Source organism: Myotis nattereri, assembly GCF_964212035.1.
Source record: "Myotis nattereri genome assembly, chromosome: 16".
Taxonomy (NCBI): domain Eukaryota; kingdom Metazoa; phylum Chordata; class Mammalia; order Chiroptera; family Vespertilionidae; genus Myotis; species Myotis nattereri.
In genome coordinates, this window is record NC_138091.1 from 49,093,650 (window position 1) to 49,107,006 (window position 13,357).

At 41.5% G+C, this 13,357-nt stretch overlaps 1 protein-coding gene across 1 annotated transcript; it reads right to left on the reverse strand.

The window, feature by feature from the left end:
* Nucleotides 1-130: 130 nt before the first annotated feature.
* Nucleotides 131-10,825, reverse strand: LOC308531885 (uncharacterized protein; the record flags this gene model as incomplete). Its single annotated transcript, XM_081108976.1, has 4 exons — nt 131-327; nt 416-519; nt 4,737-4,973; nt 10,773-10,825. The coding sequence occupies 4 exons, from the start codon at nt 10,823-10,825 to the stop codon at nt 131-133; spliced, it is 591 nt and encodes a 196-aa protein (XP_080965102.1).
* Nucleotides 10,826-13,357: the final 2,532 nt, after the last annotated feature.

Here is a 13,357-nt window from a genome sequence, read left to right on the forward strand (position 1 = left end):
GACGTCCTCTGCTCTTCATCCAGCTGATTCACAAGTTTGTGTCAGGCAAATGAGTCACAGAAGTTAAAGTACAGCATGCAAGTTATCAGCCAGGCCTAGGAACTGAATTTTTCCCAAAATGGGAAATCAGTTAACAGATGGTGTATGAAGAAGGTGTTTCTTTGGTGAGGTGATCTGCAGCAGGAAGGCTGGCAGCAGCAGGACCCACAGCAAGGGCGGCTGCATGGCTGGCAGCATGGTTGGCAGCAGCTGGACACACAGCATGGGTTGCAGCAAGGCTGGCAACAGCTAGACCCACAGCATGGGCGGCAGCAAGGCTGGCAGCAGCTGGACACACAGCATGGGCGGCAGCAAGGCTGGCAGCAGCTGGATCCACAGCATGGGCGGCAGCAAGGCTGGCAACAGCTGGACCCACAGCATGGGCGACAGCAACAGCTGGGCCGGCAACAGCTGGATCCACAGCAGCTGGGCTGGCAGCAAGGGGAGCAGCACATGGTGTCAGGTGTAGAAGGTGAGTTTCTGTTCAGAGGTAAGTTTCTCAGATTCTGAGGACTTCTGCGTGCATGTTTTTTTTACAGTGGCCCCCCAATGTTGGGACCAATCAGTAAGACTTTCCTTGTTTTTATTTATGTTGTTTTGGTAACCACAGGGAAATAGTCAAGGAGGAAATTGTTTCCTACGTGATATGAATCTTTAGGAAATAAGTGTTTAATGTGTTCCTTAATTGAGAATAAGTCACAGAAACTTTTTCAGATAAAAGGAAGGTGGTCACATAATCATTCCTGCTTTGGTCATATTGTGGTCATATGAGAGAGTCCCTCATGGCCTCATGAGGGTCAGTGCATGTGTTTTGTGTATTCGACTGTGCTAAGATTGGGAAGTATCCCTGTGTGAGTGACATGATGCTAGTATGTTCATGGGGTTAAATTGACTCCTGAGTCCTGAGTCCAAGTCTGTTTGCCCACAAAAGCCTGATTCAAGATTGTGACAGGAATCTCTCTGGAGCAACCCACCCCACCTGTGTATCCAGGTTGGATCACAGACACTTGGGTAGAGGATGTTTGGCATAATCTCTTGCATATGCACAGCAGGACCAAAGCAGGTGGGAGGAAACAGAAGCTGGGACTGAGAAAGCATCAATCATTTCACTTCCTGGGTGACCAATGGTCCTGATTGCCCAGTACTAAGGGGTTTCCCAGGGTGCGGGACTCCCCAGGGGTGTGACAGGGGTAGTTTGGGCAAACCAGGATGAGCTGGTGACTCCAGTCCTACCCTTGTTAACCTGCAGATTCAGTGACCTCATGTCACTGACTGCACATTTACTGTCTTTCCTTTTTTTCTCATTTTCTTATAATTCTCTTTCTCTCTCCCTGCCTCTCTCTCTCTCAGTTTATGATGGAATTAGATTAGTTGAGATGTTACCTGGTTTATTTTTGAGGTCTAATATGTTTAAACTTTTTTAGGTATACTATTAATTTTAAAAGTATGCAAATAATTAATTTCCAGCTTGGCAGATATTACAAAATGAACAGACCTGTGGTAATGCTATCAGGTTAAGAAATAGAAATGAACCTTACTCCTAATCATACCCCCTTATGCATCCCCAATGGTTGCTAATCACTCTCTTGACCTGTCACCCTATAGGTTGGTTTCACTCTTTTAGATCTTCTTTACATTATGATTGTGACATTCAACAATGTAAATATTTGCAGTTCATTTATTATTGTTGGTATATAATCTTCCACTGGACAAATATGACACAATTTATTTGTTGACTGTCCACTTGAGAAATATGTAAATTTTTTGTAGTTTGGGACTCAAAAAATAGTATCTCTATGAATTTTTTTGAATCAGTCATTTGGCAAACATATATAAATGTTCCTTTGCGGGGAAAAAATATATATATATATATATATATGCCTAGCAGTAGATTTCTCATAGACTTGCTTGTTCAAACTATTCTGTTCTCTGTAGGATCTTGGCTATCTTTCATTAGTTTTTCCTAGATATTTTATTTTTATGGTCTTATTTATGGTATAATATAAAATTTTATTTGTAACTGCTTCTGACATACAGAAAAACATTCATTTGTATATGAATTTATCTTGGAACCAAATTCCCTCATTATTTTAAATAGCTTACTAATAAAACTTTGTTGGAAATTTTGAATACACAGTCATATCCACAGAAAATGGTGGTTTTATTCATCAGCAGCCTTTTTATCTTATAAATTGTTTCCTTCTTTAGTCCACGGGTAGGCCCTCCCTTTAATATTGAATAGAATGGTGAAGTGGATTTCTTTGTGTATTCTCTGTAGCTCTCCATATTTCATAATTAAATAGTAAGCTTTCTGTCTTTTCTGTAGATTCTTTCCATCAGGGAAACTAGGGTTTTTTTATTCCTATTTGCTAAGGCATTCTGTATTTGAAAGGTGTTTAAATTTACAAAATGCTTTCTCTTTACCTATTGACATAATCATATGATTAGCCTCCTCTTTTTTTAGTAAATATGATTTTTAAAAAATTGATTCATGCTTTGATGTTAAACAAACCTTGTATTCCTGTAAACAATTCAGTGTGGTTATGATCATATGTATATGGTGCTGAATTTGATCTGCTTATATTGGGTTTAGGACGTATGCTCTGATTGCATCCCACACATTTATCCTTCAGTTCTTATACCATTTCCTCCACCTCCCTCAAATAAGTCAACCCTAAATATGGCAGAATATGATCAGAATGACACCACTTCCTGTGACTGAATTTGCACCTGACGTGACTCCCTGTATTGGGCTTCCAAAGGACTTTTATGACCCACAAGATTAACCCACAGTGCTCTTGCAGAGTAGGGCTTGGGGAAAAGTGTTAACTTTTAAACAGTTCACAGGAATACCCCACAAGTCACTTTCAGGCACACATGCCATGATGGAATTCCAAAGTAGCTATGGTGGCAGGAATAGAGGCAGGTGTGGACCAATAGCGTGGCTCCCTCTCACCTCTGCTGCCTCTGCTGTACATGCTGTTGTCATAAGCAGAGAATGGTATTGAGCCCTTATCGAAGCTAACCACCCCATGTGGAGGCTAGTTTTCTACATCAGACCACTTCCACACTGAAAAGACAGCAGCAGTTCTCCCTTATTATAATTGCATGTGCGGTGCATAGAATTGTCTTCTCTGTCTGCAGTGCTACCCACCAGACTACAGTATATAAGTCATAGGTTAGCATCACTTTGAACCAAGGGATCAACTCTTAGGATGAACAAGGTCAACAGTAGGCACAAGGCCATGGGATCTACTTATCCTATTATATGTCACATGACAGAGAAATTGCACGCTTGATGAGAAATTAAAATGGTCTCTTAGATGTGCAGCAAAGACACCAACTTAGAGGTGACATCCTGCTCTGTTGTGTTCTGGATGCGGAATGTACCTCAATCCAATGGCCATTATATGGTCTGACATATATGTAGGACCACACATATCCATGAAAAAATAGAACCCACAGGTTCAGAAAATGATGGATGGAAGTTGGAGTGAACATTCTCAAATTAACTCCCAGGGACACACTTGGGAATCTATGTTTCTTGTCTCATAATGCCTTTAGGCTCTCCTGGGTTGAAGGTCTTACTCTTTGAAAGACACCTTTTTGTCAGGAGACACAACTATCATCTGGCCATTGTGCACTCCTAGAGAACAGTTACTGTTTGGTGAGGGATTGTTATCTTGAAGGTAAGAGAGCAGAAAGAAATACATCTGGAACACAGGATTTCACTGGAGTGACTCGTGGTGGGTTCAGGCTCAATGACATTCATAAATGAGCAAGGACAGCAACCACAGCATGCCAATCAGATGTAACTGGGGCACAGACCTACGTCTTTCAGATGTAGATGTACGTGCCTTTGAGCAAGAACAGGAGACCCAGTCCTGGATCTGAGTCTGTTCATTATTAGCTTGTGACATCGCACAATGAACTGTTTGTGTGTTGTTGTTCTGAAAATTGGAGATAATAATGTGGGAGGTGCTATTGTGATGCTCAGAATGGATAATGCATGTAGTATGCAATGTGTATTTAAATCCTTATATCAGGAATTCTGTACAATAAATCACACACAATACGGATGAATTATGATATAGAGTTTATTAAGAAACACATAGTAAGACTCCTGATTCTACAAAGACAACTCAAAGTGATCATAAAAGAAGAAAGCATGATACAAAAACCATGAGTACACTGAAAAAGAATATATGATTGTGAAGATTATTGATCAATTACAGAAACCTATGAAAAAGTTATGAGAATTTTATTTCCTAAGTTACTTAGAGGACCTAGGTAATCCTACTTCAAAATCAAGGTCAATTCCATATCGAGGATGTATAAAACTGGTACATGACCTACATGCATAGGAGGAAGGTCAAAGTCCTGTGACCTCCAACAAGCTGACTCAAAACTTGTAACCAAACAGATGAGTCATAGAAATTATGGTCCAGCATGCTCGTCTCAGCAAAGTCAAGGAAGACCATTTGTTTCCATAATGGCAGGTCAGTTCACAGATGATATGTGTGCAGATGGTGGTTGTCTGGCAAGGCGATCAGCAGCAGCAGGGCTGGCCACAGCTGGATCCACAGCCATAGCTTATGCAACCAGGCACACAGCAGCAGGTGGGGTGGTAGCAGGTTCTGCAGACATTCACGGGACTGCAGCAAACTTGCTGGCAGCAGGGAGAGCAGCAGCAGGACCCGCCACAGCTGGACCCACAGCAGCTGGGCTGGCAGCAGGGAGTGCTACAGCAGCAAGGCTGGCAGCAGCTGCTCACACAGCAAGGGCGGCAGCAAGGCTGGCAGCAGCTGGACCCACAGCAAGGGCGGCAGCAAGGCTGGCAGCAGCTGGACCCACAGCAAGGGCGGCAGCAAGGCTGGCAGCAGCTGGACCCACAACAGCTGGACTCACAGCAGGTGGGCCTCCAGCAGGTGGTTCTGCATGTGGTCCTGTAGCAGGTGGGCTGGCAGCAAGAGGAGCAGCTCATTTTGTCAGGTGTGGTGGGTGGGCTTCTGTTCAGAGGTGAGTTTCTCAGATTCTGATGGTGTCTTCTCATTGAGGGCTTTTATACTCTGGATCCCCAATAATGGGACCAATAAGCAGGACTTTCCTTGCTGTTGTTTCCTTGTTTATAGTCACAAAGAAATTGTCAAGGAGGAAGTTGTTCCCGTGTTTTGAGGGTTCTGTAAATTACCGTTTAATCTTCTCCTTAATTGGGAATACTACTTAAGAATCTTTTCCAGAAATGGGACAATCAGGAATCATCCCCAGCAACATTTCTGGTCATGTGACATCATCTGGTCGTGTATTACTTCCTGCTGGTTTGAAGAAGGTCAGGATAGTGGTCTCTTCTCAGTGTTGTTCCTTTGGCCATACCGTATTTAGATTGATGTGCTGTTGTCATAAGCAGAGAATGGTGTTGAGTCTTATCTATAATATCCATCTTGGAAGCAATCACCCACACAGCCAATGTTCTACTTGTACCACTTCCACATTGAAAATACAGCAATTCTTCCTTTCTATGGTTGCGAGTTTGGTGTGTGGAATTGTCTTTGTCTGCAGTGCTACCCACAAGCTTACAGTCTATTGTCGTAGGATGCTGGATAGCAACATTTTGGACCACGGAACCCACTTTATAATGAGCAAGGTCAACAATAGGCACATAATCATGGATCTACATGCCCTACCATACATCACATGACAGAGAAGTTGCTGGACTGATAAAAAATGAGCATGGTGTTTTAGATGTGCAGCAAAGATACCACCATAGAGATGACAACCTGGAGGATTGATATATTGTCTTCTCAATGTGGCATATATTTTGGTCCAGTGACCATTATTGGCTTGACATATATGTAGTACTATATGTATTCATGAAAGTTAGTATCCATGGATTTAGAATATGTTATACTTGAAATGTTAAATTCTGTTTCTGACATATACAAATACAATTCATGTTTGGATGTTGATCCTGTAATCAAACTGCATGATTATTTCTAATAGCTCATTGATAGATTTTTTGGACATTTTAGATGCACAGTTATATCATCCACATATGATAGGATTGCCCTTCTAAAGCTGAATGTAAAGACACAAACAGGAGCAGAACCAATTTATACAGGCACTTTAAAGAGGCAGAATCATATCAAGACAAGGAGAATATCCACTACCCAGGTTGAGATCATGTACAAATGAATGTGTGTTTCTCAAATGGGCATGTGGCAGTGAACCCTGGAAGTTCAGAGTCAGGAGAGGCACAGGGGCAGAGGTGAGCAGAGCACAGCTGCCCCGCACAGGGGAGAGAGACATTGCGCCTGAGCCTTCCAGTTCCTGAGGCAAGAGCACGTGTTTGACATGAATGCAGGCAGTGCCTCTAAACATGGTGTTCTTCTAAATTATTTCTTCTGATTCTTTGCTCAGAAAATAACCCTCCTGTTATTATTTGACTACCCTGGTAGGCCTTTGTGGACCGAGAAACCACTGGTCAAATACACTATAAAAACTACAGTTACTACATTTATAATTGTGGCTAATCATTGGCGTATTAATTTATGAGGATCAATTAAGTTGTTATGCCTCAGGGGTCAGGTAGCAACTCATCCTTGTGTGTGATTGAGATCAGATGTCTGAGTCTGCGAGATTTAAATCCAGCTCCTCATAGATTTGTCACAATTCTGAAAATCGACTTGAAGGAGAGCTTCTTGTTCTCCCAGGTGAATGCATAAAAATGTCATGGCACCCTTGCCATGTATTTATTTCAGTGTGATGCTTTTGAATGCTTGTGGACTTCTGAGAATGACAGCAACGTCAGCAAGCAATCAGTGACAGTGATTGGACAAGCGAGAGAATTCGGGGACTTTAGAGAGACTCAGTAATGGAAAGGACCCTTAGAGCCCCCTATTGAATTTACTCACGGAGAGTGCAAATCAAAGATACAATATCCCAGTATCTACCAATTGGTTGTTTAGTTGATGCTTGATACCTGCAGTGATGTGAGTTCCTACCCCCATGGTAGCCTATCCCATTTGCTAACATCTCCCATAACAGAGCTTCCTTATGTGCGAGTCCACCCTCCTGGGCCTCCTGCATCTTTTGCTCAGACAGTCAGAAGGCATTGCAGAGCAGCTCCTCCTCTCATTGGACACTTTGTCCCCTGATAGTCCTGCTGCAGCAGCGCATTCCCTTCACTCTATCTCTTGCATGTGTTTCCCCGCCTCGTGGAGTGCACTGTGATGAAGGACAGCATTTCCCTGTTGAGTGCATGAATTTTATGAAGCTCAATTTTTCTCAAGGACCATGAAATTGACATTGCCAAATAGATCCTTATTGCAAAGAAATTGTTAAGCGTAGTTTCTCTTAGTATTGTAGTTGTTCCTAGATTATGGTTTGATGGAATATAATAAGATCCTGAAATGTATGGACATTTGTTACTATTCTTACTACTTGGCATCTGTGCCGATTTTGTAAGATGCTTCTAGTTTCCATTATCCATTTTCTGTAGATTGTACATCTGTTTATCTCTGATTTTATCTTCAACCATAAGTTCTTTATTGTGGAAGTAAGTACAATTGATTTTGGTTATGAGGTTTAAATAATATGGAAAAGTCCTCAGGTTCCTGCTCTGCCACTCACTAGTTTTACTGTTAAGGGAAATACAGTGTATTCTTTATGCCAACTCATGAATTGTTTCTTACCTATACCATATAATCATCCCTTACAAATATTTTGTTTTATTATCCAGCTACCATCTTACATATTATGACCATCCATGGATTAATCTGGAAGTGTTACTTCCTCTATTTTCCTTTCTTTTACTGGGGCAGCCAGTCTGCTGACAGATACTTTCTTGGAGAGACCACTGTTCTTATGTTTTCAACAGACATGACAAAAACAAATCAATTCATCACCCTTATTTTTAGTAGAGAAGAGTAACTTTCCCTTTTCTTTTCCCTTAATAAGCTAAGATTTATTTCTCTATTGCTTATCTCTTTATCTCTGACTTAGTACAACTGACCTCAATGTTACAAATTATAAACATCCCAAACCAGGAATAATGGTAGGTCTTCTCCCAAACCAGGGAGAAGATCATGGTGTAGCGATGACGTCCATGACTAATGAACACAAGGATGGTAATTTTTAGCACAATTCCATTTTATTCCCGAAAAACCTACAATTATTATAATATATGGACATGGAATACCTCAAAATTTATTAATTGATAGCCCCAATAGCAGAATTTATGCCCAATGGAGTTTTTATGGCAAGAGATCAACTTCCAGTTTCAAAGGCAGTGGACAGAGGAAATATTTCGAGTCAAAACAACTCTCAGGAGTATACTGAGCATTATTTATATGTGTATGTATTTTTGGATTAAAAACGTGGCCCGAGGGAACGATGTTAATTGACTATTTGCCAGTGGTGAAAGCCTTGACTGACTGCTCACAGTCCTGGAAGGAGCAGGTTGGACTATAGGCATTTGGAGATGAATCATGTAGAGGGAGATGGGCTGTGGACAGAAAGTGTTTGCACTTTGTGTTCCACTTCAATGCCCCCCACAGAGAGTATCCACCATTTAGGAGACACTGGACAACTCTGAGTTTGATACAGCTCAGCCTGTGTCCCTTCTCAAGTGCACCAACACTTTCACAGGAAATATGAGCAAAGTAGCCATGGAGGAAGGGACAGAGGCTTTGTGTGAACCAAAAGTAAGCACTTCCTTTCCCCACGGCTCCTCTGCTCTATGTGCTGTTGTCATAAGCAGAGAATGGTGTCGAATCCTTATCTGTAATATCCATCTTGGAAAGTAATCACCCACACAGAGCAATGTTCTACTTGTACCACTTCCACATTGAAAACACAGAGATTTTTCCTGTCTATGGTCGTGAGTTTGGTGTGTGGAATTGTCTTCTTTGTCTGCAGTGCTACCCACGAGCTTACAGCCTATTGTGGCAGGATGCTGGATAGCAACATTTTAGGACCAAGGGACCTACTTTATGATGAACAAGGTCAACAATAGGCATATAATCATGGATCTACTTGTCCTATGGATCTACTTGCCCTACCATATATCACATGACAGAGGAATTGCTGGACTGATAAAAAATGAGCGTGGTGTTTTCGGTGTGCAGCAAAGATGCCACCATAAAGATGACAGCCTGGGGATTTATATATTGTCTTCTAAATGTGGCATATATTTTGGTTCAATGACCATTATTTGCTTGACATATATGTAGTACTATATGTATTCATGAAAGTTAGTATCATGGATTTAGAAATAATGGGTGAAAGTAAAGGTGACCCTCTCATGTGAATCCCCCGTAACATGCTTGGGAATTGGGGCTTCCTATACCATCATGCCTCTAGTTTCTTCTGGATTGGTACTTTTACTCCTCAGAAAGCACTTTTTATCAAGTAATATCATGTAATTTTATAACTATCATCTGGTGAGCTTAGAATTTTCACATGAGTAGAGTAGCAAGCAGAGAAAGCAGTTACTATTTGGTGAGTGATAATTACCACGAATATGTAGAGAGCAGGGAGAAGTACATCTGGAATGTGGGAATTTACTGGGGTGTCTCATGGTGTGTGCAGGCTCATTGACAACCTTATCTGAGCAGTAACAACACCACAGCTTGCGAAGGGTTCAGTAACCAGAGGCTCAGACCTCTACATCTTTGACGTGTAAATGTCAGTGTCTTGAGCAGGCACAGAAGACCCAGTCCTGGATCTGAGTCTGGTCATTATTATTAGCTTGTGACATTATGAAATGAATTTGTTTTTCTAAAATTGTAGATGATAATTGTGGGAGCTATTGTGCTCAGAATGAATGATACATATAGTTTGCAATATGTATTTAAATCAGGAATGCTGTACAATAAATATACACAATATGGATGGCTTATGGTATAGACTTTATTAAGAAACACATAGAGAAGAGCCCTGCATCTAGTAAGACAATTCAATGCGATCCTGAAGGAAGAAAGTCTTATACAAGAATCATGATTACATTGTAAGGAATTGTGATTAGGAGGATTATTATTCAGTTATAGAAACCTATTAATGGAATAGAAAGATTTGTTGACTCAGTTATTTAGAGGGAGCCATTGGTCCTGACTTCAGAGTCAAAGGCAAGACCATGACTGCATATTGAGGATGCACAAAGTGGGGGCAAGATCCACATACATGGGAGGAAGAGACTGAGGGAAGTCCTCTGCACTCCATCCAGCTCACTCTTTAAACAGGCAGATGAGTCACAGAAGTTATGGTCTCACATGCTGGTTGTCAACAAAGCCCAGAAGGTTCATTTGTTTCCATAATGGCAAATCAGTTCACAGACATGTGTGCAGATGGTGGTTGTCTGGCAAGGTGATCAGCAGCAGCAGGGCTGGCCACAGCTGGATCCGCAGCCATAGCTTATGCACCCAGGCACGCAGCAGCAGGTGGGGTGGTAGCAGGTTCTGCAGACATTCACGGGACTGCAGCAAACTTGCTGGCAGCAGGGAGAGCAGCAGCAGGACCCGCCACAGCTGGACCCGCCACAGCTGGGCTGGCAGCAGGGAGTGCTACAGCAGCAAGGCTGGCAGCAGCTGCTCACACAGCAAGGGCGGCAGCAAGGCTGGCAGCAGCTGGACCCACAGCAAGGGCGGCAGCAAGGCTGGCAGCAGCTGGACACACAGCAAGGGCGGCAGCAAGGCTGGCAGCAGCAGGACCCACAACTGGACCCACAGCAGTTGGGCCTCCAGCAGGTGGTCCTGCAGCAGGTGGGCTGGCAGCAAGGGGAGCAGCACATGGTGTCAGGTGTGGAGGGTGGGTTTCTGTTCAGAGGTGAGTTTCTCAGATTCTGATGGTGTCTTCTCTTTGGGGGCTTTTATACCCTGGACCCCCAATGTTGGGACCAATAAGCAGGACTGTCCTCTTGGCTGTTTTGGTAATTACTGTGGAATTGTCAAGGAGGAAGTTGTTCTCTGAGTGTTTTGAGGCTTATGTAAATAACTGTTTGATCTTTTCCTTAATTGTGAATCCCAATTTACAGCGCTTTCCAGAAATGAAACAGGAATCATCCTCAGGTGCATTTCTAGTCATGTGACATCATGTGGCCGGTGGTCTTTCCTGCTGGCTTGGTGAAGGTCAGAACAGTTGTCTCCTCTCATCTTTACACCGTTGTCCCGGTTAATATTGGGAAGTGTCCTGAGATGTCAGGAGCCAGTGAGTTCTGTATGAATGGGGCCTTGCTTGTGTGTAAGTCGGATCTCCCAGAATCTGGATTGAGAACGCGAGCATTATTTGCCCGTGGCCACCTACTAGAAATTGTTTTCCAGTTCCATCAGACACCCTGGGGTAGAGGACATATCACTTATTTTTTTCTCTAATGCAAATCAGCATCAAAACAGGAGAGTAGAGGCAGAAGCCACCCACTAGGTTTCAGAGCATCAGTGCATTCATGTTCCATCTCTGTTTTCTTACTGGGTCAGCATCTCAGGTGAGACATCCTAACTTACTCATACTTTCTTCTATAAATTGAGGCAAACAGGTGAGATATATGATGGTTAAAGTGTATTTGTTGTGTAATTGATGTATTCCAAAAAATGTGGAAAATGGTCAGCCATAAATTTTTCAATGTTTTTGTGCTCAATTCTCTCTCTCTAGGTAAATTTGTAGGAGTGAAATAGCCATGTCGTAAGGAAAACACATAGTCAACAGTGTGAAAGAACAGAGAGCAGAGTCTCAATATTTCCCTACAGCGGGGTCACCTGCTTTTTCTGATATTGTGAGCCTTATGAATTCTAGTGGCATATAGCTATACTTGCCTTTTTATTGAGGTACAGTTGACATAAAACATTATATTAGTTTCAAGTGTGGGACATAATGATTCATGTTTGTATATATTGCAAATGATCACCGCAATAAGTCTAGTTAATATTTGTCAGTTTTCCCAACACCATTTATTGAGAAGACTATGCATTCCCCAATTTATATCGTGGCTCCTTTGTCATAAAGATATTGAGCATATAATATGTGGATTTATTTCTAGGCTCTGTATTCTACTCCATTGATATGTGGGTGTGTTTTTATTGCCAATAACTTACTATTTTGATCACTGTAGGTTTGTAATATAGTTTGAAATCAGGGAGCATGATGCCTGTACCTTTGCTCTTCTTTCTCAAGGTTGTTTTGGCTATTCAGAAATTCTTTTAGTTCCATATAAATTTTAGGATTTTTTTCCATTTATGTGAAAAAAATGCCATTAAAATTTTAATATTAATTGCATTGAATTTTAGATTGCTTTAAGCATTGTGGACATTAATATTAATTTTTCCATTCCATGAGCACAGATATTCTTCCTTTATTTGTGTCTTCTCCAATTTCTTTCATTTATGTCTTTTAGTGATAGGCACAGGTCTTTTACCCCTTTGATTAAATTTATTTCTATATATTTTCATTTTGATGCAATTGTAAGTGGAATTATTGTCTGAATTTCTCTTTCTGATGGTTTGTTAATGTGTGGAAATTCAGCATTTTGTATATTGACTGTATAGACTGCAATTTTTTTGAATTTGTTGATTAGTTCTAACTGTTTTTTGGTGGAGTCTTTATGTTTTTCTCTCATTATATATTACATCATCTATAAATAGAGTCAGTTTCCCTCTTCTTTACTGATTTGGATACCTTATTTTTCTTACTAATTGCTTTGGCTAGGACTCACAGTAATACTATGTTGAATAAGAGTTCAATATTATGTTGAATAAAATAGTATGTTAAGTAAGAGTGGGCATTCTTGTCGTGTGTCTGATCTACATATATATAAAAGCCTAAGCGACTTGAACGACCGGTTGACTGGTCGCTATGACACGCACTGACCACCAAGGGGCAGACACTCAATGCAGGAGCTGCCCCCTGGTGATCAGTGTGCTCCCACAGCCAACCTCCTGCACCAGCCAACCTCCTGTGGCCCCAATAGCCTGCCAGGCTGAGGGACCCCACCTGTGCACAAATTCGTGCACTGGGCCTCTAGTCTTATATAAAAAGCTTTCAGCTTTCCACCATAGAGTTTGAAGTTAGCTGTGGGCTTTTCTTATATGGCCACTATTATGTTGAGGTATGTTCCCTATATGCCCTCTTTGTTGATAGTTTTATAATAAATAGGTATTGAATTTTGATTATTGCTTTTTCTGCCTCTATTAAGACAATCATAGGATTTTTATCCTGCACTTTGTTAATGTGGTGTGTCACATTGATTTGCAGGTGTCGTACCACCTTTGCATCCCTGGAATGAGTTCCACTTGATCATGGTGTATGAGACTTTCAATCTTTCATTGAATTC